This window comes from Pristis pectinata, chromosome 32 (assembly GCF_009764475.1).
Source record: "Pristis pectinata isolate sPriPec2 chromosome 32, sPriPec2.1.pri, whole genome shotgun sequence".
NCBI classification, from domain to species: Eukaryota; Metazoa; Chordata; class Chondrichthyes; order Rhinopristiformes; family Pristidae; genus Pristis; species Pristis pectinata.
Window position 1 is genome coordinate 6,869,713 of NC_067436.1, and position 25,598 is coordinate 6,895,310.

Here is a 25,598-nt window from a genome sequence, read left to right on the forward strand (position 1 = left end):
GTAACCTCCAGTGGCCAAGTAACCTACCATTGCATTTTTGGGATGTGGTAGGTAACCAGAGCACCCAGGGGAAACACACCCAGGGGAGAACATGCAAACTCTACACTGGCAGTATCTGAGGTCAGAATCGAACACAGGTTGCTGGAGCTGTGAGGCAGCAGCACTACCCGCTGAACCACCAATCTTGCAGGGTTAGTGGATAAATAGGGTAGAAGTGCAAACATAGAGTCAATGGGCTGAAGGGCCTCCCCTCGCATAATAATTCTTCAATTGAACATTAGAATAGGTTCTAGAGGTTGAAAGGTTTCCTCCTGTTTCCTTCTTGGATCTCAATGGGTGTGCACTACTTCAGTGAGTGATTGGGGGAGATGTTTAGCGCACTGCTCCTCATCCTTTGTGTTTGTTTTTCCTCATTGCAGGAGGAACAGAGACACCACCATTCCACACCAGAGAACTTTGGACCCACTCACAACTTCCCTGACCACACCACCGTTTTCTTTACTCGGCTGGACCTGGAGCGGAATCTGAAGGCTCTGCGTCAGGGCCTGGTTTGTGGCCGACTCCCAAAAAACACTTACGAGGTGAGCGGGGATTGACAACTCTTCTTGATGCCAGGTGGTCCAGCAGGCAGACTAGGAAAGGAGCCCGACCAAATCTACAGCCATCTACGGTGAACGGAAATCTAAAAGCCTGCAGACTCTGGAAATCTGAAATTAAAAAGATAATGCTGAAAACACTCGGCGGGTTAGGCAGCATCTGTGGAAAGAGGAATAGAGTTCATGGAGTAACACACACAAAATACTGGAGGAACTCAGCAGGTCAGGCAGCATCTATGGAGGAGAATGAACTGTCGACGTTTTGGGTCAAGATCCTTCATCTGGACTGATGAAGGGTCTCAGTCCCAAACGTCAACTGTTCATTTCCCTCCATAGATGCTGCCTGACCTGCTGAGTTCCTACAGCATTTTGTGTGTGTTGCACCAGATTTCCAGCATCTGCAGAATCTCTTGTGTCATAGAGTTAATGGTACATGTCAGGTCTGATGAGGGGCACTGACCTGGAACATTAGTTCAGTACCTCATGGGTGCTCAGTTTAGGTCCCAGAGGAGACACAAGTGACTGCAGATCTTGGAATCTGGAGCAACAACCAATCTTCTGGAGGAACTCAGCAGGTCGGGCAGCATCTGGGGGACAGAAAGGAATTGTTGGTGTTTTGGGTTGAAACCCTGTATCAGCTCTGCATCAGTCCTGATGCAGGATTTTGACCTGAAATGTCGACAACTCCTTTCCTCCCACAGATGCTGCTCAACCCGCTGAGTTCCTCCAGCAGACTGGTTGTTGGTTTGAGGTCCCACATCTGTTCTGACTCCAAATAAAACCCTGCAGTTGCTGAAGATCTGAAATCAAAACAGAAAATGCTGAAAACATTCAGCAGGTCAGGCAGCATCTGTGGAAACAGCAGGTCTCGAACCTGCAATGCTATTTCTGGTCCTCTCTCCACAGATACTGCTTGATCTACTGGGTGTTTCCAGCATTTTGTTTTTATTTGTACATCTACAGTTGCTTTTGTTTACAAATGGGCCCCAAAGCAAACAGGCCCAGGTATTCTGTAATGTCTACTCCAGGGCCAATAATGTCCCAGATGCATATTATTGCAATGGCCCCATTCTGCTCCGGCAGCCCTGTGCAGGACAGAAAACACTGTGGGGCACACGGTGGGGCTAGGTTTGTATGACATTACACACTGCACGTCTGCAGTTTACTTAAATATCTCGAGTAAAAGGAAAAGTCACAATTTTACATCAGAATAATGCTCAATCCCATTAATGTAAAAAAAAGAACGAAAATGTTTAAAGCGATTGGTGAGGTGCCCTGGTTTGACATGTTTTCCCTGAGTGCAGTGCCACAGATAGAGCTGTTTCTCTGCTGCTTTGAATTATGGGATAGGCTACCCTCCATAACCCAGTCATTAGCAGAGTGAATGCAGCCAGGAGCTGTGTTCTGCTCCGGTTGTGGATACAATGTAGGCTTCCATTATTTTCAGCCACTGACCTACATCTTCATGACCCAAGGAGAACTGGCCACGGCTGTAAGTTCGTGTCTGTAATAGGACGGGGACAGTTGTTTCCTGATGGTATCAATGTCACTGGGTCACAATACGCATATTCATAGAATGGACCCAGTAGCCTCACGAGAGGCCTGGGATGCGAGGGGCTTTTCAAAAGCTTAGTACCCTGGAAAATTCGAACTATTGCGTCTCCTGTGGATGGGCAGGGTTGAAATCCTTCCCTCTGTCCCTTAAGTACTTTTAATTCATTTGATGTAGATATCACTGGCCATTTCCATTGCCCTCCTTACATCACTGCAGTTGTTCTGGTGAAGGTACTCTCATAAGAGCTAAAAGCAATTTCTCCCTGTTGGAGAAATTCAGCAAGTCAAGCAGCATCTATGGAGGCAAAGGGATAGTTGACTTTTGGAATTGGTTTATTACTGTCACATGTACCGAGGTACAGTGAAAAACTTGTCTTGCATACCATTCGTACAGATCAGTTCATTACATAGTGCATTGAGGTAGTACAAGGTAAAATAATAACAGAGATCAGAATAAAGTGTCACAGCTATAGAGAAAGTGCAGTGCAGGCAGACAATAACGTGCAAGGTCATAACAAGGTAGATTGTGAGGTCAAGAGCCCATTTTATTGTACTAGGGAACTGTTCAATAGTTTTATAATGGCAGGATAGAAGCTGTCCTTGAGCCTGGTGGTACGTGCTGTCAGACTTTTGTATCTATTGCCTGATGGGAGGGGGAGAAGAGAGAATGTCCGGGGTGGGTGGTGTCTTTGATTATGCTGCCTGATTTACCAAGGCAGTGAGAAGTGTAGACAGGGTCCATGGAGGGGAGGCTGGTTTTCATGATGTGCTGAACTGTGTCCATAACTCTCTGCAGTTTCTTGCGGTCCTGGGCAGAGCAGTTGCCATACCAACCAGTGTTGCATCCGGATAGGATGCTGTCTTTGGTGCACTAATAAAAGTTAGTGAGGGTCGACAGGGACATGCAAAATTTCTTTAGCCTCCTAAGGAAGTAGAGGCGCTGGTGAGCTTTCTTTGTTGTGTTGTCTATGTGGTTGGACCAGGACAGGCTATTGGTGATGTTCACTCCTAGGAACTCGAAGCTCTCAATCCTCTTGACCTCAGCATCATTGATGTGGACAGGAGCACGTGCACTGCCCCCCCTTCCTGAAGTCAATGTCCAGCTCTTTTCAGGATGAGACCCTGCATCAGGACTGAGAGTATAAAGGGGAGATAGCCAGTATAAAGAGGTGAGAGGGAGGGGTGAGGCAGGGACTGGCAGACGACAGGTGGAACCAGGTGAGGAGGGAGATGATGAGCAAATGCAGCCAGGAGAGGGAGGGGTGGAGTCTGAAGACAGTGGCTGGCGGGTGATAGGTAGAGACAGATGAGGAGAGAAAAATGTGGGTAGATGGAGCCAGGTGGGGGGCAGGGTGGGGGTAACCTACACTCCCTGTGCTCCTTTCTCTCTTCTTCTGGTTCTCCCCTAGGTCTGTCACTCATCACCAAGTTTCATTCCACTCCCCCTCTTGCTTCTATCTGCCAATCACCCACATACTATACCTTCTGGGTCTCCTATCCCCTCCCACAACTGACTCCATCTACCCATCATCCCTCCCTTAATCTGGTTCCATTTATCACCTTCCCTATTTATCAGATCTTCAGCCTCTTGTACTTCCACTTATCACCTTCCAGCCTTTGTTGCTACCTCCAGGTTACAACATCTGCGACCTCTTGTGTCTCTCACAACACCTTGGGTTCCAGGATTTAGACCCAGTGACGGTGGAGGAACGACAACATATTTCAGAGTCAGAATGGTGTGTGACTTAGAGGGGAATCTGTAGGTGGCAGTGTTCCAGGATAGCTGCTGTTGTGACTGACTAAACTGAGCCACATGGAAGATGTAACTGGGAGATATAGAAATCTTTATTCACACAGTAGATCTTCTGGAGAGAGAGTCAAAGAGAATCTCACTCTCCTTACAATGTTTTATACTGTTTAAACACAAAGATAACAATAAATGATTAACTACAGTTTCAATGGCTATAATCATCTACTTTAACATTTTGAATATAGTCAGGTAACTTTGCAGAATTACATAGTTACAATGGTAACACATCCCAACTAGCAGAATCCTTTTGAATATTCAACAGCAATACACAAAAAGTGCTGGAGGAACTCAGCAGGTCAGGCAGCATCCATGGAGGGAAATAAACAGTCGACATTTCGGGCCAAGACCCTTCATCAGGAATACGAATATGAATTTGAATATTCAATACCAGTGTCTGTTCTGTAGGCTTCAAATTCCAGACACCCAAAATATACTCCTTTTGCCACTGTGTTGAGGGATGACTCCCTGAATATACAACTAGACAGAATATTAAGTGACAAAACAGACCTGTCCTGAACTGTGCATTAAGTAGCCTTTAACATGCTTTAATACAGGAGATGGTCACTTTTTAAAAAAATTTTTTTAAATTTTATTTACAGCGTGGTAACAGGCCCTTCCGGCCCAAGGAGTCCACGCCACCCATTTTAAACCCATATTAACCTACCCATACGTCTTTGGAATGTGGGAGGAAACCAGAGCACCCGGAGGAAACCCATGCAGACATGGGGAGAACGTACAAACTCCTTACAGACTGCGACGGGAATCGAACCCCGATCGCTGGCGCTATAATAGCATCACGCTAACCACTACGCTACCGTGCCACTTAACGCCTTCCCTGATCTCATCCTGAAGTTTTCAATGAGCACCAATTAAATCAACATTCATCTATTGTCTTCCCCGCATGGTTTCAATGGTACAGAATCAGAATGTCCCACACCTAATGATTGGTTTCAATCGCCTTAATGTATTAGTTGAAGGTAAATTGTGAACAGGTTTTATTTCCTGAAGACTGGTTCTCATTTTAATTAATCCATAGTTATGCTATCCATAATTTTATAACTCCAGAATAATCCCTAACACCTGCTGCCTTTTTCCTTCCTAGTGATAAATGTTGTGGGTTGGAGAGAGGCTACAAAGAAGTGTTGTTGAATAGCTACACGGCACCCACAGCAGCCATAGTGCACTGGTGATGAAGTGAATGAATGTTTAAAGTCATAGATGGGGTGCCAGTGAAATGTCCTGGACAGCTTTGACCTCCCTTTCTGTTCTCATCACAATCTTTCCTCTCCTTTCCCCATAAATTCCGCCCCTGGCCCTGCCAACACTGATTTCAGAATGTTGCTGCAGTGATGGAGAGCTACGCGGAACTGCAGCAAGAGCGATTGTCTAGCCTGGTGAAGAGTTACAGCAGCTTTGTGAGGAGCTGGGAGGCTGTGAGGAGGACCAGTGTAGGGGAACCACACCGTCGGCCTGTGGTGACAAAGATGGAAGGCCTACAAAGGCAGGTGAGAAGCTTGTTGCGGCTGAAAACTTGAGGCAGAACTTCACTTCAAGTTCTACCAGAATATCACAATGTAAAATCAGAACCTGTAAAGTGAAAACATTATTGAGAACATTTCAAAAATCCCAGCATCCAACGAGGGAGAAATATTTAATGGAGCTTAGAACCTGAGTTCCGTCCCAGACAGTATTCATTCAGGTTATTTATAGCATATATTATAGAAAAGTTTCCAACTCTCCAGATTTGTCTTACAGTCTCAAGCAATTAATTTTTGTCTCTTGGATGTCGCAGTGAGCACCTTGGAGAAATCACTGTAGAATTTAAAAAAGGATTTTTTAAATTTTCATCGAACACTTTTACATGATTGTCATAAAGATATTGGAGATGGGTACACAGGCTGATTAATTAGGTGAGGCAGGAAGTTAGCTGACAAAATCTAAAACAACAATTATCAATTAACAATAAACATTCTTCAACTGAATGAACAGGGCGAATGAACAGTGTTAATGCAACAAGGTTTCATGTGTGGCTTTTGCCTTATTTAAGTGTGATTGTTATTTTCTTTCTAATTGATCTGTGGTCCTGCAGCAGCCTTCTCCTTCGCCTCCCTCTGCTGCCTGAGTCACATGTCTGCTCACACAAATCCTCTCACTTGCCACTACCCCTGATGATCACTTTAGCCAAGGCTTAAGACATGGGCTTTGCTACCTGACTGACTTATTTACACCAGTGAATATTTTGTATTATTGTACCCTGGTTCAATTCCGGCCACTGTCTGTAAGGAGTTTGTACATTCTCCCCGTGTCTGCGTGGGTTTCCTCCGGGTGCTCAGGTTTCCTCCCACATTCCAAAGACGTACGGGTTAGGAAGTTGTGGGCATGCTAAGTTGGCACCGGAAGCGTGGTGACACTTGCGGCTGCCCCCAGAACACTACGCAAGAGATGCATTTCACTGTGTGTTTCGATGTACATGTGACTAATAAAGATATCTTATCCCTTATCTTATAATAATTCAATTTATTCCAATGCATGTTTTGTCAGCTATTAAACAAAACTGTTGCTAACTGTAGGACATCTTATGATGTGAAGCCCGCATTAAGATTTTAAAATCCCCCATTTTAATCCCTTCCTGGCCTTGTTCCTCTTTTCCTCTATAACCAATAACACTCCTCCTCTCCTGCTACATCCTGGCACCACCTCCACCCCTCCACACTCCACCCCACCTGAGCTCTACTGCTCCTCTGCTCCTGGCCTTGTGTGTACTTCCCTTTTCCCATTCTCCCCATCAGCCGCACAGCTTTCTGGTGGATGATCTGTGGTGAGAATTTAAACTGTAAAGCAAAAAGAGGATATACCAAGCACTCAGTAATATTGATAAACATATGGTATATATGACAACATCAAAGTAATCAGAAAATATAATGAACCTATTTCAATATGAGAGGCTGGATACCTGTCACTGTAAACAAAGTTTGTTCCTTCTCAAACTATCCCAGAGGTTGTCAGTTCTTTTCCTGGACATTTGATCCCTACCCACTTGTGTCTCCATGCTTCCCAACAAATCTTTTAGTATGGCAACTTCTTAATATGCTTCCATTTCGCTATGTTAGAGGTGCTGTTTCAGTTGCATGTTTATAAGTTCCAAGCTACCACTGTATCTAGGTACATATAGTAGGGCCCTTGTATTGGACAGAGAGCCCTTAATCTTCCTGATGATAGGTCAATGTGTTGGAATAAATGCTGCACCAGAACAAGTTTGGGATTATAAATTAACAGATAACATTACTTGAATTTAAACAGGTATCCTTTCAGTTGTCACAAACAGTTCTGCACAGATTCTTAGCATTAGCAGTCTTTGAACTGTGATTATGTTCCGCATGGAGACTGCTCTCTTCAGCCCTTCTGTTAGCCTTAGGCTCTTTGACTGAAAACGGTATAAATATCTAATGCTTACATCCTTTCAATAAAGAGAATGAGGTAACTGCTTCTCTAATACTAGGGTCTAGAAGGTACTGTACATTATAGAATTGTTCAGTAAATAACAATGAGCCGTATTGTCAGTTGCCCAGGAAGTTGGACTCAATCTACTTGTAGTAACATGAAACTGAGCAGAGCAGCAACCTCTCTCAGTAGGTTGACGTTAGTATGATTGAAAAGGCCTAATTTCCCAACACAGTTAAAGCAGTTGATTTACTCCTCAGAGAGCACAGTGCTGGCGCAAGGTGAACACCATGTACTCAGAGCGGAGGCTGCAGCTAGCAGCGGTACTGACCACTACACTGAAACAAGTGGAAGCACAGTCGGGCATTTTCTTGATCAAGCCAGTCATCTCATGGAAGAGAAGGTAAATTGAGAGTTAATCCCGGGACACCAGGTCCATTTAATAAGGATCGGAGGGAAGAGATGGAGCGGTGTACTGAAGGTTAAGCCTAGAGCTGCTACCCTTTAACTAGCTCTGTGTAAGTCTTGGCAACATGCTCTCTATCTGAAGGCTCTTTGGGAGATGGTGCCCGGTGTGCTTCTGGGGTTAAGATACTGGACCTAGCAGTGTAGGACCATTGATTCAGGTACATGTGTACAAATCCCACCACAGCAGCTGGGGAGTTTAAAATGAAGTAGTAAAATAAATGTGTAATTTTTAAAAAAATGCAGTCTCAGAAATAGTGACCAAGAACTGTTGTAAAAATTCATGTGGTTCATTAATAACCTCCAGGGAAGGATGTCTGCTGCTTGTACCTGGTCTGGCCTATCCAGACCCTCCAATGTGGTTGACTCTTGACTGCTCTGGGATTGTCAGGAATAGACAGTCAAATGCTGGCATTACTGGCATCCCATGAATGAACGAAATAAAAGCAATCAATAATACAAACAAATATGTGGAGTAAAAAAGTGATAGCTCAAATCAAACCTCTCAATATTTCAGCACACAGAGACAGACACCAGTTATCCCAAAGTTTAGTTCCTTCTCAAAACTTCTCCCAGGCTTTTTCTTGTGTTTTTCCCATCAGAAACTTGTTAGAAATATTTTTTTTTCAAAATCCTTCACAGCTATATTCTAGTGGAAGACTTCAAAGAATTCGGGAGGAACTTGGAGCAGCTGGAATGTGGTACTCGCTATCACCTAGAGTGGTTCTGGTGAATAGGGTTGATCCATTTATGGTGACTGTGAACGAGAATGGAATTGTTGGACATGCTGATGGTGTTAGGTGAAGTCAGGGTGCATCATCATTGTCCTCGGGGGCCCAGTGACTTGTTAGGCTGGACATTTTATGTAAACTAAAAGAACAATAGTTAACATGGTGCATGGTGGTGTAGCGGTTAGGGTAATGCTATTACAGCGCCAGCGACCCAGGTTCAATTCCTGCCACTGTCTGTAAGGAGTTTGTACGTTCTCCCTGTGTGTCTGCATGGGTCTCCTCCGGGTGCTCCAGTTTTCTCCCACATTCCAAAGATGCACAGGTTAGGAGCTGTGGGCATGCTACGTTGGCGCCAGAAGAGTGGTGACACTTCTGGGCTGCCCCCAACACATTCTCAATAACGCAAAAAGATGCATTTCACCAGGAATATGGAAATTTTTTTTACTTGAAGTGAATCTTGTTTCCCAATCTTGCTTTTGGTTTTAGATTGGACTCTACAAGTAAGATCGGCACATGCAGGAAGAACTCGATAAGGAAAGGACGGCCAAGTAGATTGGCCTCAATGTGTTCCCATGCTGCTGTCGGGCTGATGGGAAGTGAACAGATCTTGGGACAGGTACAGAGTTGATGGAGGTGTAGGGGAGAACTATATACAGTGAGGTTTCCCCATTCTGACTCTATATATCACTAATGTTCCTTTAAATAATATTTTCAGAGCAAGCCTTGCATTTATATAGCATCGTTCATGACCTTGGGATATATCAACGTGCTTTGGTTAACGTAGTGTTTCTGAAAGATAGCCAATTTGTGCACAGCAACCTCCCATTAGCAGAAATATTTGGCATAATGATCTGTTTTCAGTTCATTGAAGAAATAAGAAAACTGAAGCAAACAGAAACTGAAGTAGCCATGTACACAATGTAGCTACAAGAGCAGGTCGGAGGCTAGGAATGCTGCAGCAGCAAGCCCACCTTCTAACTCGCCAAAGCCTGCCCACCAGCTACGAGGCTCAAGTCAGGAGTGTGATGGAACACTCTCCACTTGCCTAAATTAGTGCAGCTTCAACAACACTCAGGAAGCTCAATACTATAAAGGACATAGCAGGCCATCCACAACCATTCATACTCACTCCACCCACCGACACACAGTAGCAGCAGTTTGTACCATCTACAGGAGGCACTGCAGCAACTCACCAACACTCAGTAGACAGCACCTTCCTAACCTACGACCACTACCAGCTCAAAGGACAAAGGCAGCAAAGGCACGGGGAACACCACCACCTGGAAGTTGCCCTCCCAAGCCACACATCATCCTGACTTGGAAATATATTGTCATTCCTTTACCATCGCTGGGTCAAAACTCTGGAGCTCTCTCCCTTACAGCATTGTGGGAATACCCACATCTCAAGGACTGCAGCGGTTCAGGAAGGCAGCTCACCACCACCTTCTCAAGGGCAACTAAGTTTGGGCAATTAAATGCTAGCTCAGTCTGTGAAGCCCACGTCCCTTGAATGAATATAAAAGAAAGGGAATCTTTAAAGGTGGAAGGGGCAGAGGAGTGCTTTTTTTAAAGAAATAGTACATTGAAATCATGATTTTATTAATATCTGGAATACGCTACCCAAGGGCGTGGTTGAGATAGGTTCTCTCACAACATTTAGGAAACATCTGGACAAGCACTTGAATCGCATAGAAGGCCATGGACCAAATGTGGGTAAATGGGGCTAGTACAGGCAAGTACAATGGTTAGGATGGATATGGTGGGCCAAAGGGCCTGTTTATGTGCTGTATGACTCTATGAGAGAACAGCTCCTGCCTTTCACATCTACCTGACAGAGCAGGTGGCTCTTTGGTTTAATGTCCCATCCAAAAGAAGGTACCAGAAGGGTGAGGCTGGATTCCGTGCTCAAGTCTCTAGAATGAGACTTGAACCCACAATCTTTGGCTGATTGGCCCTCATGGGAACCAACTCCTTGTGCCAAACAGACTTTGGATGATTGACTTTTCCCTGCACTCTCAACTGAGGAAACCTTGATGGGATGCACAAAGCAGCTCCCTGAGGTGAGGCTGTCCCTGAAACTCACCAGCGGTAGATCTCTTAGAGAAAGGGCCCTGAACGATGGATTCCTTGTAGGTCCATCTGGGGGAGTGGCAGGACAATGGCAAAGCAAGGACAAAGTACCTCAGGGTTAACTGATGCTTATGAGTTACTTTGTTTGCTGTGTACTGTAAAATTCAGATATTCTGCTATCGGAACATTCGGAGATCCCAATGGTTCAACATCTGGCTCACCAGATGATATTTGACACACTCCCTTCCAACTCACCGTTACCCTCTTTCTCATACTCACAGATTATCAGGGTCCAGTTCCTGCATTCACTTTCCATTCGCTGGGGCCCTTGTTCCATGCACTGGGGCTTCAGTTCCCACACACCCTTTCAACTCATTGTGATCCTAGTTCCCACACTCTCTCAACCGGAAAGTTTATTATAATACTGTGTAGCAACTTTTAAAAAAAAGTGAGTTCAAAGTATTTTGGGGTATGAATAGGAATAACATCCAGTAGTCAGGAAATCTACTAGTGCAGCATCACCAAAGTCCCGCGCGGTGCCGGATTATTGGAATTTTTCTCTCGTTTGTTTCCTCCAATTTCCATGTTGGACTTAGCCATTTTATGAGGGGCAGTGCACTCCAGTGGTCTGAAATGACCTGTATCATGGGGGCACCCAAGGGAGCCTCCAGCACGGGTGTTGCCCTCAGCTGCCAGCTTCAGGCCTTCGACCTTGTGCTGGGGTATTTTCCTAACAAGAGTTCCTAAATCATTCTCCCAGAGTAGTGATCCAGTGCCTCAGCATCTCATTCCAAATGAAAAACACAATGATGCTGGAGGAACTCAGCAGACCAGGCAGCATCCGTGGAGAAAAGCAGGCGGTCAATGTTTCGGGTCAGGACCCTTCTTCAGGACCTCATTCTGAAGCTGGGAGTTCCCACCTGACAGTAAAAGGTCTGGTAACCCAACTCCTTGTCACTGAAGGAAGGTGTCACCTGTACAGGTGCAGGTCCATCAGTCAGTGGGTAGTGCCTACTTGCTGAAGGATTAGGTACGCCAGACTCCTTCGGATTAGGATTTCTGAGACTACCAAATGATCTCAATTGGATGGTTTGAGGAAGTGAATTTTGAGGGGGAGAAGAGGGATGGAGAGAACAGGGAAAGATTGAAGATGCAGAGTAAGGAAAGATGATGCATCCAGAATCCCAAAAGAGCAGAGAGTAGATTTTGAAGAGCGGGCTTTATTGGGTTGTCAAAGTTCACCCGTGGTCTGTAATGAATCTGACAACAGCAGAACCAAAGAACTTATGATAAATGTTTTATTAGTTTTCGCTAGCGGGAGTGAGGGATACAGAGAAAGAGTAAACAGTGTAACTGTAGCTCTGTACTGATACCCACTCAAAGAAGACTTGGTTACAGCGTATCTTTATACTCATTTTCATGGGAAAGCTAGGTGGGAAGTTACACTTACACAGGCAATTGTTTACATCAAGTTTTTAGCATAACAAGATATGTCTAAAAAACTACTTCTTTCCCACTTACACCTGGCATTAAAACTAGACAAAACTAATATCACCCCATGCCTGAGATCATTCTTTACTCTGGGAAGCCACTGACAATGAGAAGCATACCATTAACCCTTACATTGCCAGTCGTTAACCCTTGCATTCTCAGCTATCTTTCACAAGGTTAACATGCAGAGTGTGCTATTCCTTTCCCAGCCACTCCGTACTGTGAGTAAAGTTTGCAGTGAAAAGGGCTGGCATGAGAGTGAGACTCGCTCACAGCCTCTGGAGAGGTCAGAGACCACAGGCAAGACCTGCCCCGCCACAACACCACGGCTTCCCGAGATGGACACGAGGGTTTTCTGTGTAACCAGTGCCAAGTAAGTGGAGCTGAAAGGTACACGCTCTACAGCAGGCTGGCTTGTGTTCACATTCATGTCTGTGCGATGTATGTACAGTCACATAGATGATTTCCTTGCATTCAAATTCCCCAGGAATATTTATTTAAGTTCCCTCGCTGCCACAGGAAGATTCAACTTTGTACCTCCAGGCAAGGAATCCAGGCTTCTGCCGATCAATGCAGTAACTTGACCACTGTGCGGCCACCCCTGTGTCAATGCTGGTGATTAATGAATATTGGTTGAGATGCTTGAAACCTCTTGTGCTGTCCTTCAAAGAGTGCTTGGGATCCTTTACAATCTGCCAATGATCTCATCTGAAAGACAGCCACCCATCCCTCCCACACTGCAAATAGACATGGATCTTTCCAGGAGGTACATATTTCCTGGTCCCTCTTTTTCCCTAAATCCAGAGTTCAAATGCTTCAACTCAAGCCTGAAATTCCTGGCCTTGTCATAACCCTAAGAGCCCCAACCCAGCCTCTCTACAGCACTCACAGACAGACACAGCTGTCACACTGGGCTGAACCGCGTATAAACAGGCAGCCCGATCAACTGAATCAAAAATAGGCAGTGATGCAAGGTGGGCTGCTCTCTCCCTCATTTTATACCATCGAGCACACTCTAATTCTGCTCTACTGGTGCACGAGCTGCCAAGTTCATCCTGAGCTGCACCCCTGTCCATTGGTGGAGCCAGTTTAAGAGGAGTAATAACAGATTACATTGGAAAACCGAGTGTTTTATTCCATTTGTGCATTTCACAACAAGGATCTGTGAGTCTGGTTATACCAAAGCAGTGAAATCAGTTGTCAATCCAAAAAAAAATGAAATCAATCATCATCAGCAAAGTGTGAAATTGATCGTCACTCCAATAGAATATACAGTAACTCTGATAATCTGGCATCCTCTGGACTGTTGGTGTGGGGCTGGCAGACGAGTAGATTACTCTCATTAATACCCTAGCACACTTTTAATTCACTTTTTTTTAGATGTTAGACAGTAGTATAATAAATTTTCCAGTGAACTGGATGATTTTCAAGGGGCCTAGGTGAGTTTAAAAAGAATGCAGGAATGGGGCCCCAGTGAGTTTAAGAGGAGATGACTGAGGGCTGGAGCCAGGTCTTGCAGACCTAGCTTCAGACCACCTTCTTAGTCTCCCAGCACAGTGAGATGTCCGTAAGGGAAAGCTGCCGACTGGCACATTCCAGGCTGCAGGAGTACGTGCTGAGGGGCGCACTGAAGCTGGGTGCAGCCAATGCAAAGTCTCTGAGAGGAAGGACCACAGTCTGGGCTCTTTCCACTACCACACATGGAGGGGTGGCGTTGGGTGGGGAAGCCCCTTGAACAATGAAAGGGATATCACCTCAGGGCGCCACGTGAATGGCAATGGTGCTATGTTTTTCTTCTTCTAGGTTCACACTAATTAATGTAATGACCATGAATGTAGAAGTTCTTTGCACTGTTTCTTCCTTTGTATGTATTTTTATTATGGATAAAGTCTATTTTTGAAATTAAAAAAAACTTCTTCACCTGAGGCTTCACCGCTGCCAGAGATGTTCTGGTGTTCATCTTCACACGGGTAGAAATAAATTCTGGATGGAAGTCTTGGTTTTGCTACAGGTGAAATGTTCATAGAAAAGTTTTTGCTGGACATCTTTTAAGCATGTCGAAAGATGGGTCCTGGTGAGTTTAAGGGGAGCGCAGAAACCAGGGCTCTGGTGATTTTGAAGGTAGCACAGAAACCAGAACTAGGTGAGTCAGATAGTGGACCACTGGGATTTCTGAACAACAGTACAGTGGATTATTGGAGTTTTACTGCATATCGAGGATAAAGCCTGCTGTACAGGAAGCATGATGAAAAACACTATGATGCTGGAGGAATTCAGCAGGCCAGGCAGCATCCGTGGAGGACAGCAAGCCATCAATGTTTTGGGTCAGGACCCTTCTTCAGGACTGAAGATAAGAAAAGGGGAAGCCCAATATATAGGGAGGAGTAACAGAGCAGTGATAGGTGGACAAAAGAGGGGAGGTGGGGTGGGGACAAGGTGGTGACAGGTAGATGCAGGTTAGAGATAGTGATAGGCAGGTGTGGGGGAGGAGGGGAGAGCAGATCCACCGGGGGATGGGTCAAAGGTAAGGAGAGAGAGGAAAAAAAAGGTAAAAGTAGAGGCTAGGAAAGGGAAGAAGAAAAATGGTTGGGGGGGGGGGTGTTGTGGGGATTACTTAAAGTGGGAGAATTCAATGTTCATGCCGTCAGGCTGCAAGGTTCCAAGAAATGAGGTGCTGTTCCTCACGGGGGGGGGGGGGGGGGTGGGGGGGGGGGGTGGAGCTGTGAGAGAGACTCACAAACCTCCCGTTGAAGGGAGGAAGAAAACTTCTTCAAAGTGGTACACAGAGGGGGAGCAGTGAGGGAGGGGCTCGAAGCAGTTCTCCAAGTAAGTGAAAACCAAAGAAAAACTGCAGATGCTGGAAATCTGAAATAAAATCAGAAAATGTTGGAAATGTTCAGAAGGTCAGACAGCATCAGTGGAAATACGAACAGCGTTAACACTTCAGGTCCAGGACCCTTCTGAGATTGGACAAAGTCTTCTGGATCTGAAATGTAACTCTGTTTCTCATTCCACTGATGCTGCCTGACTTGCAGAGCATTTCCAGCATTTTCTGATTTGTTTTTACCCAAGTTAATGCACAGTTTAGAAATGTTGTGAATTGTGAGGGAGACAGAAAACACAAGTGGAAATGGGGAGCCATGTGATAAATTGGAATTGGTTTATTATTGTCACTTGTGCCGAGGTACAGTGAAAAACTTGTCTTGCATACCGATCGTACAGATCAATTCATTACACAGTGCATTGAGGTAATACAAGGTAAAATAATACAGAATGCAGAGTAAAGTGTCACAGCTACAGAGAAAGTGCAGTGCAGGTAGACAATAAGGTGCAAGGTCATAATGAGGTAGATTGTGAGATCAAGAGTCCATCTTATCGCACTAGGGAACTGTTTAATAGTCTTATAACAATGGGGTAGAAGCTGTCATTGAGCCTGGTGGTACATGCTTTCAGGCTTTTTATCCTCTGCCTGATGGGAGGAGGGAGAAGAGAGAATGTCCAGGGTTGGTCGGGTCTTTGATTATGTTTGCTGCTTTACTGAGGCAGTGAGGAGTATCCATGGAGGGGAGGCTGGTTTCCATGATGTGCTGAGCTGTGTCCACAATCTCTGCAGTTTCTTGCAGTCCCGGGCAGAGCAGTTGCCATACCAAGCCGTGATGCATCCAGATAGGATGCTTTCTATGGTGCATCGATATTAAATTTAATGCTGAAAGATGCAGCAATGAAAAGCAAAATAATACCAAAATGATATAGAGGTCACAATACCAAAATGATATAGTAATCAAGAGATCTGGGGTCATTTGCACAGAAATCTTTGGAATGGGGTTGGATTGAGAAGTCTAAAAAGCACAAGGGATCCTGAGATTTATAAATAATGGCATAAGAATACATAAGCAAATAAGTCATGATGAACCTTGTGTTCAGTCTGGGCAGCACTCACTAAGAACGATGTGAAGACCTTCGGGAGTATGCAGAAGAGATTTACAAATGATTCCAAAAAAGAAGAACTTTAGACTTGTTCTCTTGGGTTGGGAGAGGATCTGATAAAGGAATTTGAAACCAGGAAGGGTACAATCAGATTAGCTAGAGAGAAGTTGTTCAGGGACATAGAATGAAAGCAAAATAACCAAGAGAAATCTTTTTTAATGAATAAGTGGTTAGAGTCTGGAATGGAATGATAGGAGGAGTAGATGATGGAGATTCAACAGTGGCTATCAAAAGAGAGCAGGATAAGGAATGAATTAATGGGGCTCTGGGAAGTGGATGGGAAAGTGTGACTAGCCAGATTGCTCTTATATACAGCTGGGGCAACACAGTGGCGCAATCCTGACTTCAGGTGCTGTCTGTGTGGAGTTTGCACACTCTCCTGGGTTTCCTCTGAGTGCTCCGGTTTCCTCCCACATCCCAAAGATGTGCGGGTTGGCAGGTTAATTGGCCACAGTAAATTGCCCTTAGTGCGTAGGTGAGGGGTGGAATCTGGGGAGAGTTGAGGAGAATGGGGAGAGAATAAAAAAAGCGTTTAATGTAAGATTGGTGTGGTTGATGACCGGTGCAGACTCGGTGGGTTGAAGTGCCTGTTGCCATGCTGTGTCTCTCTATGACTCAATGACAATTTGATGATATAGCCAAATCTTTGGGAAAAAGACATTTAGCTCATTGAATATACTGACTTAAAATTGACCAAGAATTGACCAAAATTTCCTGTCTCTGTTCCCCCCCCCCCCCCCACCCCCAACCCATGCCAGGAAGAACTATGGGAGTAACATCCAGTCGTCAGGAAGTCTACCAGTCCAACGTCACCAAAGTCCCACGGGGTGCCGGACTATTGGGACTTTTAAAACTGACAGCAAGCTGTGAAAGGAGTCACACAAACAGGACTTACCCAAGGGCACAATTTATGTGGTTTCTTCACAGACTTCTTATGATGTGACTGCAGAATTTTCAAGTCAACAAGTAAGTGTTCACTTGAGTCAGAACAACAAAGTTGACGACGAGGACTAATTTAATCAAGCAATTCCTGGTATCAGAAGCTTATTTGGAAACGGTTGGTATCAGCAAGTAGCAGGGATTTGTGTCAATCAGTTGTCACAGGTGTAAGTTTTGAATTATAGAAGTGGTACTTGGGGGGGGGGGCAAACCTTCAGAACACGCAAGGAAACTGCAGATTAATTCCCTGTACAGATGGGAATGAGCTTCTTGGGTGATTGCCAAGGTGAACTCTGAACAGAGTCTGAATTAGAGAAAAGTACATGTGAGCTGCAGTTACAGTTTAAGAGTTAGAGCTATGTTACGTCATTAGAGTACGGTGGTCAAATCAGTGCATAATGATTTATAATAATATAGCATGTAATTTTGTGTTGTTTGTAATATTCTGTCATTATTTGTAATGCTTTATGTTTTATTAGTTGCAGTGTTTAAACAGTTTTAATAAACTTCTAAAAGAGTTCAGGGTGCCTGCTCTATGAATCTTAACTGGGTTTACCCCACCTGGATGGGCTCAGGATAACAAACAATAGGTATAAGGAACAACTTATTAATGGGACAAATGGCCTCCTTTGCTATAGTGAGCCTCAGGAAGGTTTAACATTAACTACTGAAATGAACAACGGCGGCAGTTTCACTCATTTATTCCCCTGTTCCTGTTGTTGGAGAGTTGCATATATAATCTGTGGAAAGAGGGAATGAATCCCAGTGCTCAGAAGGTAGGAACCATTTTCTGTGTCAACAAACCATCCCCCACCACCATCTTTCTCCACTGGAATCATAGCTTGAACAACTGAGTAAAAAATCTCTGCTTTCAGCCATCTGGTTACAATGACTGACTGACTACAAATCAAGGTCCCCAGTGGATTTCACGGTTCAGATATTAGCAACAATAAGTGTCCTTACCAGGCTAGTTTAAGTGCTGCGCCTAGATGTTAAATCATTAGACTCCCTGGTCTGTATTGCACTGTTTAAATTTTTAAATGACAAGCTGTTTATATCACTTTGTGATTTTGTATAATGCTGCTGGTCTGAAGTGTGAAAAGTTTACCAACATTGTGAAGATCAGGCTGCTGTGAAACAGCTCAGTTGCCTGAGATAAAGCAGCCAAGGATTGTCATAACCCCTGTTCCACCGAATCTCAATTCTCTTTGAAAAGATCCTGATGTGCAATAAGGCCCTTAGTTTATACAGCTTGAAGTGAAATTTCAAATAATTGTAACTATGTCTGAAAATTGCATTTTGAATTGTATTCAATCAGCCAGTGAATTCTGTACAGTGAAACCTCTCAGTCACCAACTGTTATGGTACGTAATGTACTCACTGGGTGAAGCAGACAGTGCCATATGGATCAGATCGTTAGTATTCAGTTCCCTGTTCCGCACATCTCCGCAGTAACACTGCTGACAATGGGAAATCTAGGCTATTGGGAAGCCCTATTGATTTCCTTATTGTGGCTTTTTATTGAACTTCCATCTTCAACCCTACCTGGGTAGCCAGCCCATTTATCTGTCTGTGAAATCAGGACCTGTTTGCTTCTGTGCTTTTGCTGTCTGCATTTATTCACAATCTATTCCATGAATTGTATAATCCAGCAAAATGTCAGCAAGTTTCAACAGGCTTGTTGAATAATTTTCCACCAACACCGAACCTTAAACACTATTAATTGGTTTCTTAGATTGATAAAGGTTTAGTTGAAAAGTGTTTTTTTTAAATTTTGAAAGACGGAGGGAAATCCAAAGAGAGGGCCAGTTGAAGGTACTGTCTCCATACAGACTTCTGGTGTCCAATTTCTCTGCTGTCTATGCAGGAAGCCACTCCAATCGCCACTTACTATAACAATTTGATGAACTTGGATTATGTTTGAAACCTCAGTACATGGGGTGTCTGCGCTGCAGCACTGGGAAATGGCACCATTTGGATTCACGCCCATGGCCTTCCACACTTTGAGTGGAGAGCTGCCAGGCAATAGCTTTCCCAGCAGGATGTTGGGAATAATTCCAAGGAATGTGGATCTGCTGCCAGACAACAGGACAGAATGAGGGGCGGTCAGGGAGCAGGGAAACCCTCTCTTCCACCATGGACAAGGATTACAGAGTGAAAGCCTGCACTCATTCTCTCCCTGCAAGAAGACCAGCAAACATTCATTGTGATTACACTGTTCTTGCACCAAATGTTCAATGGCTAGTATTCCTGAGTATTAAATTCTGCTTTGCCACTGTTCATTGATACTGTTTCTGTTGTTTTTGTAGATCCTATAGTTACAGATGCTTCATATATCAAAACAAAAATTCTGTTTTTACCATATGCCACCCCCCCCCACCCCCAGAGTAATTCAACTGGAACTGAGGATCGAGATGTGGGTGGAAAGGGTTGGAGAGGGATGAATTTGAATCCAGAGGAGGAATGCATGTGGGTGGGTGAGCATCCACATAATAAGGAGACCAGAACTTCCTAATGTGCTTGAACCAAGACTGTAAATACATGTAAGGTAACTTCTCTTCAGCCAGCTCAGTAGTGCAGGGAGTAAAGCTGCTGCCTCACTGCTCCAGCACCTTGGGTTCTACTCTGATTCTGTCTGGAGTTTGCACATTCTCCCACGTGGGGTTTCTCTTGGTGCTCTGGCTTTCTCTGACATGCCAAAGACGCGTGTGTTGGTAGGTTAATTGGCCGCTATAAATCGCTCCTGGTGTGTAGGTGGGTGGTAAAATTGATGGGAATGCAGGGAGAATAGGTTACAGGGATAATTAGTGAGGGAACAGGATGAGCTCTGTGAGCTGGCAGAGACTCAATAGGCCAACCAGAAGGAAGAAAACATAGAAATATGGATGCTTAGTGATAAGTGGGCAGTGCTTGCTGTATGTTGTTTACCATCTATCCACAGACTTTTGTAGGTTCTTTGAGAAGCAGCTGGAACGTTTACAGCAGGGTGCTCAGTCTGAGCAGAAAAAAGCAATACTGCGTCTCCTTATCCAGTCCTCACTGAAGCATGCCGAGGGTCAACTGGAATATTTCAATTCATTGTGGAATTATGATGAGAAATGAAGAGGAAAAGAAAAGTGGGGTTGAGAGAGAGAGGAGGAAAACAATGCAAAAGTAATAACATTTAAATTTATTTAAAAAAAATCTGAAACAATAAGTAAATTCAGAAGGAATGAGTATAAAAGTGCAGTAAAGCTCTAATAATCTGGCACCCTCAGGACTTTGGTGGTGCTGGACTGGTAGATTTTTCAGATCCTTGTATGTTATTTGTCATGGAGTTACGCAGCACAGAAACACTCCCGTCACCCCAACTCGTCCATGCTGACTGAGCTAGTCCCATTTGCCTGTATTTGGCCCATAAACCTTTCCTGTCCATGAAACTGTCCAAATGTCTTTTACATGTTGTAACTGTACCCGTCTCTCCCACTTCCTCTGGCAGCTCGTTCCATACACCCACCACCCTCTGTGTGGAAAAACTTGCCCCTCAGGTCCCCTTTAAATCTTTCCTCTCTCATCTAAAACCTATGCCCTCTAGTTTTAGACTCCCCTACGCTGGGGAAAAAGACTGCGACCCTCCACCTTATCTATGCCCCTCATGATTTTAATACCTCTGTAAGGTTACCCCGCAGCCTCCTATGCTCTGGGGGAAAAAAACCCCTAGCCTATCAAGTATCTACTTGTAACTCGAGCCCTCCAGTCCTGGTAACATCCTTGCTGATTTCTGCACCCTTTCCAGCTTAATGACATGCTTCCTATAACTGGGCGACCAGGACTGCGCACAACACTCCAAGTGCGGTTTTGTATTAATACCCCACTATTAATCTATTTTTTTAGCTGTTACACGGCATAATGTTTTCCAGTGAACCAGGTTAAGTTTAAAGGGAGTGTGAGGACCAGGGCCTTAGTGGCTGGAAAGGGAGCATGGCAAACAACATGTGGTGAGTCAGATGCCAGACTACTGGATATCTGAATAGTTGGATAGCGGATTATTGGAGTTGTATATCTGTAATTAATCAATGCCTGAGCGGTTGGTTCACACCAATTACAACCTACGATGTTATTTAAAATTCACACAGCTGAATGTATTAAGCCCTATTTTATTTGACCACTTTACTCGTTAGTCAGTGTGTAAGACTAGCAACTTTACATTTTTCCAATGCCGGAGTGCTGAAGATCTAGGTACGGCATGCTGTGAAGAAGCTGTTCCAGCATTTAACAGTGAGTGTTCGGATGCTGGAAGATGCTGTCTGCTTTACCCTAAATTAGTACCGAGCACAGGTAGCCTCTCCATGATTATCCAAGCAAAATCAAGGCCAATATATTTTAGAAAAAATTTCAGACACTTGCAAAGGATTTTGTTTTTGGCATGTGGTGCCTCAGGAGTGAGGGATGTTACATTGGCAGAATGAGTACAATTCTGTGTGGGTTATCACGTAGGTGGAGTTTAATGCAAAAGACTGAAAATTCATCTTGAATTTAATGGTGACTGCAGCTTTAATTTACACTTCTGACTATTGTTTTCAGAGGTTGCATTATCATCCTGACACATGCCATGCTGCCTACCTGAAATTACTCAGTCGTGATTCAGGTACTCACTTTGAGCAGAACAGCAAAAGCTTTTGCTTCATTGGAAAGGAAAGTGAACATGTTATTCCGGATCGTGATTACCTCTATTAGGTAGCGTGGGTGTAAAGTGATTTCAAAAGTAATTTAACCTAATGTAGCGCATTCGATTCCTTTCAACAATGCTGGCGATTTGGTGGGGGGGGGGGGGGGATATTACGTCAAACCCTGTCTGCAGATTGGAGTGAGCTTTCCCATATTAATGGCTTTAGGTTCTGAAAATAGTGGGGAACAGTAGCGTGGTCGTCATGTTGTCAGACTTGTAAACTACACCTCCGGTCAATGTTCCAGAGATTTTTGAGTTCAAGTCTCACCACAGCATTTGAAGAATAATCTGAACTTTTAAAAAAATGCTTTCAATAATTTGCTCATTCTTGTGAAGGATCTCCAACTGGAAATGTTAACTCCATTTCTTTTTCCACATATGTTCCCTGAACTGCTGAATTTTTCCAGCATTTTCTGTTTTTGTTTTAATAATTGTAGTGTGTGTAATAGTTGGTCCTGAACAATAATTCCTGCTTTAAGCCTGTCCCACCTTTAAGGATTGTGTCATATGACTAACTGCTTTCCGGTTTGCTACAATATGTGGAGGAAGATAACCTTGAACAAAATACATTGTCGGAGATCCTTGTGTATTGTGTAAGAAACTGTACACTGCTATAGATTTCATTAGAGATAAAACACCACATTCTACATGGGCAATGAGGATAGTGCGGCACAGTGACAAAATCACTGAGGACATTGAGCGACTGATGCAAGCCTGAAGTCCAGAGGAGCACAAGGAACAAGCGATAATGTCTATGAATAAAGAGACAAGTGAAAGACAGAACAAAATGGTAGTTCAGTCCCAGACAGGATTACAATACAGCATGGGAGCACCACCATTCAAATCATGGGGTCATAGTAACAGATAGGTACAGCATGGAAACAGGCCCTTCGGCCCATTGAGTCTGTGCCAACCATCAACCACCCATTTACACTAATCCTACCCTAACCCACTTGATTCTCCCCACATTCCCATCACCTACCCCCAGATTCTACCACTCACCTACACACTAGGAGCAACTTACAGCGGCCAATAAACCTGCCAAACCGCATATCTCCTGGGATGTGGGAGGAAACCGGAGCACCCGGGGGAAACCCACACCGTTACAGGAAGAAAGTGCAAACCCCAAACAGACAGCGCTCGAGGTCAGGATTGGACCCAGGTCATGTGGTGCATGTATGGAGATGGTCTTCGAGGTGAATGACAGGGTGAGGCTGAAAATGTTCAGAATGAGATCAAATGTGAATGCAAGAAGATGATCCAGGTGGTGGAAATAAGGAATGATACTCATGAGATGTTGGTGAAATTATTTCCCATTTAATGAACCACAGAAAAGCAGCCAAATCATTTCAGCCCAGTGACATCAGAGATTGTGAAGAGCTGTAGGTTTGAAACCAGTAATCAGACGTCAAGGGAGATTAATATTTATATAGTTGTTCTAAAAATAACTTTGGTATATTCCTGGATATGGCATTCTGTGAGTGTGGATCAACCGATGAGCACATCCAGTCCAAGTTATTAACCTCGCTGAAGCTAATGAATGGGCACACAAGATAGCTACATCTGTGGAAGTGGCCTCTAAACCTGTAAAGGAATTTTGGCTGGCACACAATGTTACTGCAACTGTGGTATGCAGACCAAAGATAGGAGCTTGGGCATCAAGTCTGGCTCCTGTGGGTCAGGCAGCAAGCCCTGCTCCTGTTGCTGGGGGGAATCACTCAGCTCAGTGTATCACATCAGGGCAGCAGAATTTTTTAGTTGCAAAAAGCAAGGGTACATAGGGCCAAAGAGGGTACAGCAAGCCGGAGCAACAGCCCTCAAGCACAGTTCCAAGGAAGTGAAACATTTACAGTAAGAAACACACGTTTGTTTTCACATAATATTGAATAGGAGCAACATTGTGAGAAGTGCATTTTAGATATCATATACACCACTCGTGATTAAAAAAAAAGTAGCAATTCCAAAATTATGATTAATAACCAAGAATCAGTATGAATAGTGATGCAATTTGCTAATTGCTTCATTGTAAGATAAGATATTTATTTATCAGTCACATGTACATCGAAACACAGAGTGAAATGCGTCTTTTTGCGTTACTGAGAATGTGCTGGGGGGGCAGCCCGCAAGTGTCGCCACTCTTCCGGCACCAACATAGCATGCCCACATATCCTAACCCGTACGTCTTTGGAATGTGGGAGGAAACCGGAGCACCTGGAGGAAACCCACACAGACACATGGGGAGAACGTACAAACTCCTTACAGACAGCGGCGGGAATTGAACCGGGGTCGCTGGCGCTGTAATAGCGTTATGCTAACCGCAGCACTGAATGAAGGAACTGCTTCGTTCAACACAGAAAAAGCTGCAAACACTCAGCAGGTCATGCAGCATCTGTGGAAAGAGAAACAGAGGTAATGTTTCAGGTTGGAGACCCTTAGTCAAAGATATTGCCTGTTCTAATGAAGAGTCTTCGACCTGAAACATTCTCTTTCCACAGATGCTGCCTGATTTGCTGAGTGTTTCCAGCTTTTTTTGTTATTTCAGATTTCCAGCATCTGCAGGTTTTTTGATTTTCATGATGGTACCCAAGCCAAACAAGTCTTTTCAGCTCTGTGAAGATTATAAAGTGACTCTTTGAAGAGTGGTAGGTAACAAACAGTATCTTCTGCCCCCATCGCAAGATTTATATTGCAAATTGGCAGGGGCAGTATGTTTGATATGTCACGTGCCTACGTCTAGTTTAATGTAGAAATGATGAAGAAAGCCAATGCAAATTGACAACTAACACCTACAGGGGCTTGCACTTGTACACCAAGCTACCCAACATGCATATTAATCATCAGAAATGTTCCCAATCATTATGGATAAGATGCTGCAGGGTTCCAGCATGGCCAAAGCCATCAGAATAACATTATAATTGCAACTGTTAAGGAAGAGGAAAACCTTTGGATACCTGAAGAAGTGTTTAGAAGACTTCATCGGCATAATGTCAAGCTTAAAGAAAGAAGATGTGCTTTCCTGTAGAAAGAAGTGAATAATTTATGTTCCTAAGAAGACAGAAATGTCTGCCGCCGGTTGAAGAGAAAGTGGGGCCATGATCAGTTTCAGAAAACCATAAATGTGGCTGAGCTCTAGTCAGTTCTGGGCATGATCCAATCCTACATGAGATTTCTACCTCACTTTGCCACAGTGTGACTCGTCTTATCAACTGTTAAAGATTGAACCATGGTGGTGAGGAAAAGGACAGCCAAGGACTTATTATTGGTGCAAGAAAAACCTCAGACAGTGAATCCTTTAGCATTACACCCGTTGTGTGCTAAAATTTGCTGGCGATGCTTCTTACTAAGGAGTAGGGCAGTGGTCAGCTAGATCTTGGTCAGTAGTCTTGAGAAGCCTATTATTTGAGTCACACAAGATGAAAATAAAAATGTTTGGATGAAGAGGAGTCATTGGAAGTTGTAAAGTTTCACCACAAATTTGCGGTGAGAAGACCATTCATACCAGTAATGAACAATGATCCCTTGTTGCCTGTTCTGGAACTAAAATCTGCTATTCCCGTGAGGGCAGCACCAAGAGGTGAGCCATTCTACTGTCTCTACACAACTATGACATTGAGTACAGAACATACAAACAAAAGTCTGCAGCAGACAGCTTGCCAAGTAAGTACCTTATGAAGAAGCAAATATAGAAAGCATATGTTATATTCTACAGGTGGTAGAAGACATTTTCCCCATGACAACAGTGGAGATAGCTGGAGCTAGCATAAAGACCTGACTTTGATGGAAGTGTATAAACACACGTTAAATGC

At 44.1% G+C, this 25,598-nt stretch overlaps 1 protein-coding gene across 1 annotated transcript in view; it reads left to right on the forward strand.

The window, feature by feature from the left end:
* Positions 1 to 17,434, forward strand: part of LOC127585162 (uncharacterized) — a 39,433-nt gene extending 21,999 nt beyond the window's left edge. The window contains exons 6-11 of the mRNA XM_052042377.1: positions 420 to 581; positions 5,295 to 5,465; positions 7,662 to 7,804; positions 9,084 to 9,213; positions 12,368 to 12,531; positions 16,904 to 17,434. Of these exons, the coding sequence (XP_051898337.1) occupies positions 420 to 581; positions 5,295 to 5,465; positions 7,662 to 7,804; positions 9,084 to 9,213; positions 12,368 to 12,531; positions 16,904 to 17,015 (882 nt within the window). The 3' untranslated portion in view covers positions 17,016 to 17,434. The remainder of the gene's footprint in view (positions 1 to 419; positions 582 to 5,294; positions 5,466 to 7,661; positions 7,805 to 9,083; positions 9,214 to 12,367; positions 12,532 to 16,903) is intronic.
* Positions 17,435 to 25,598: the final 8,164 nt, after the last annotated feature.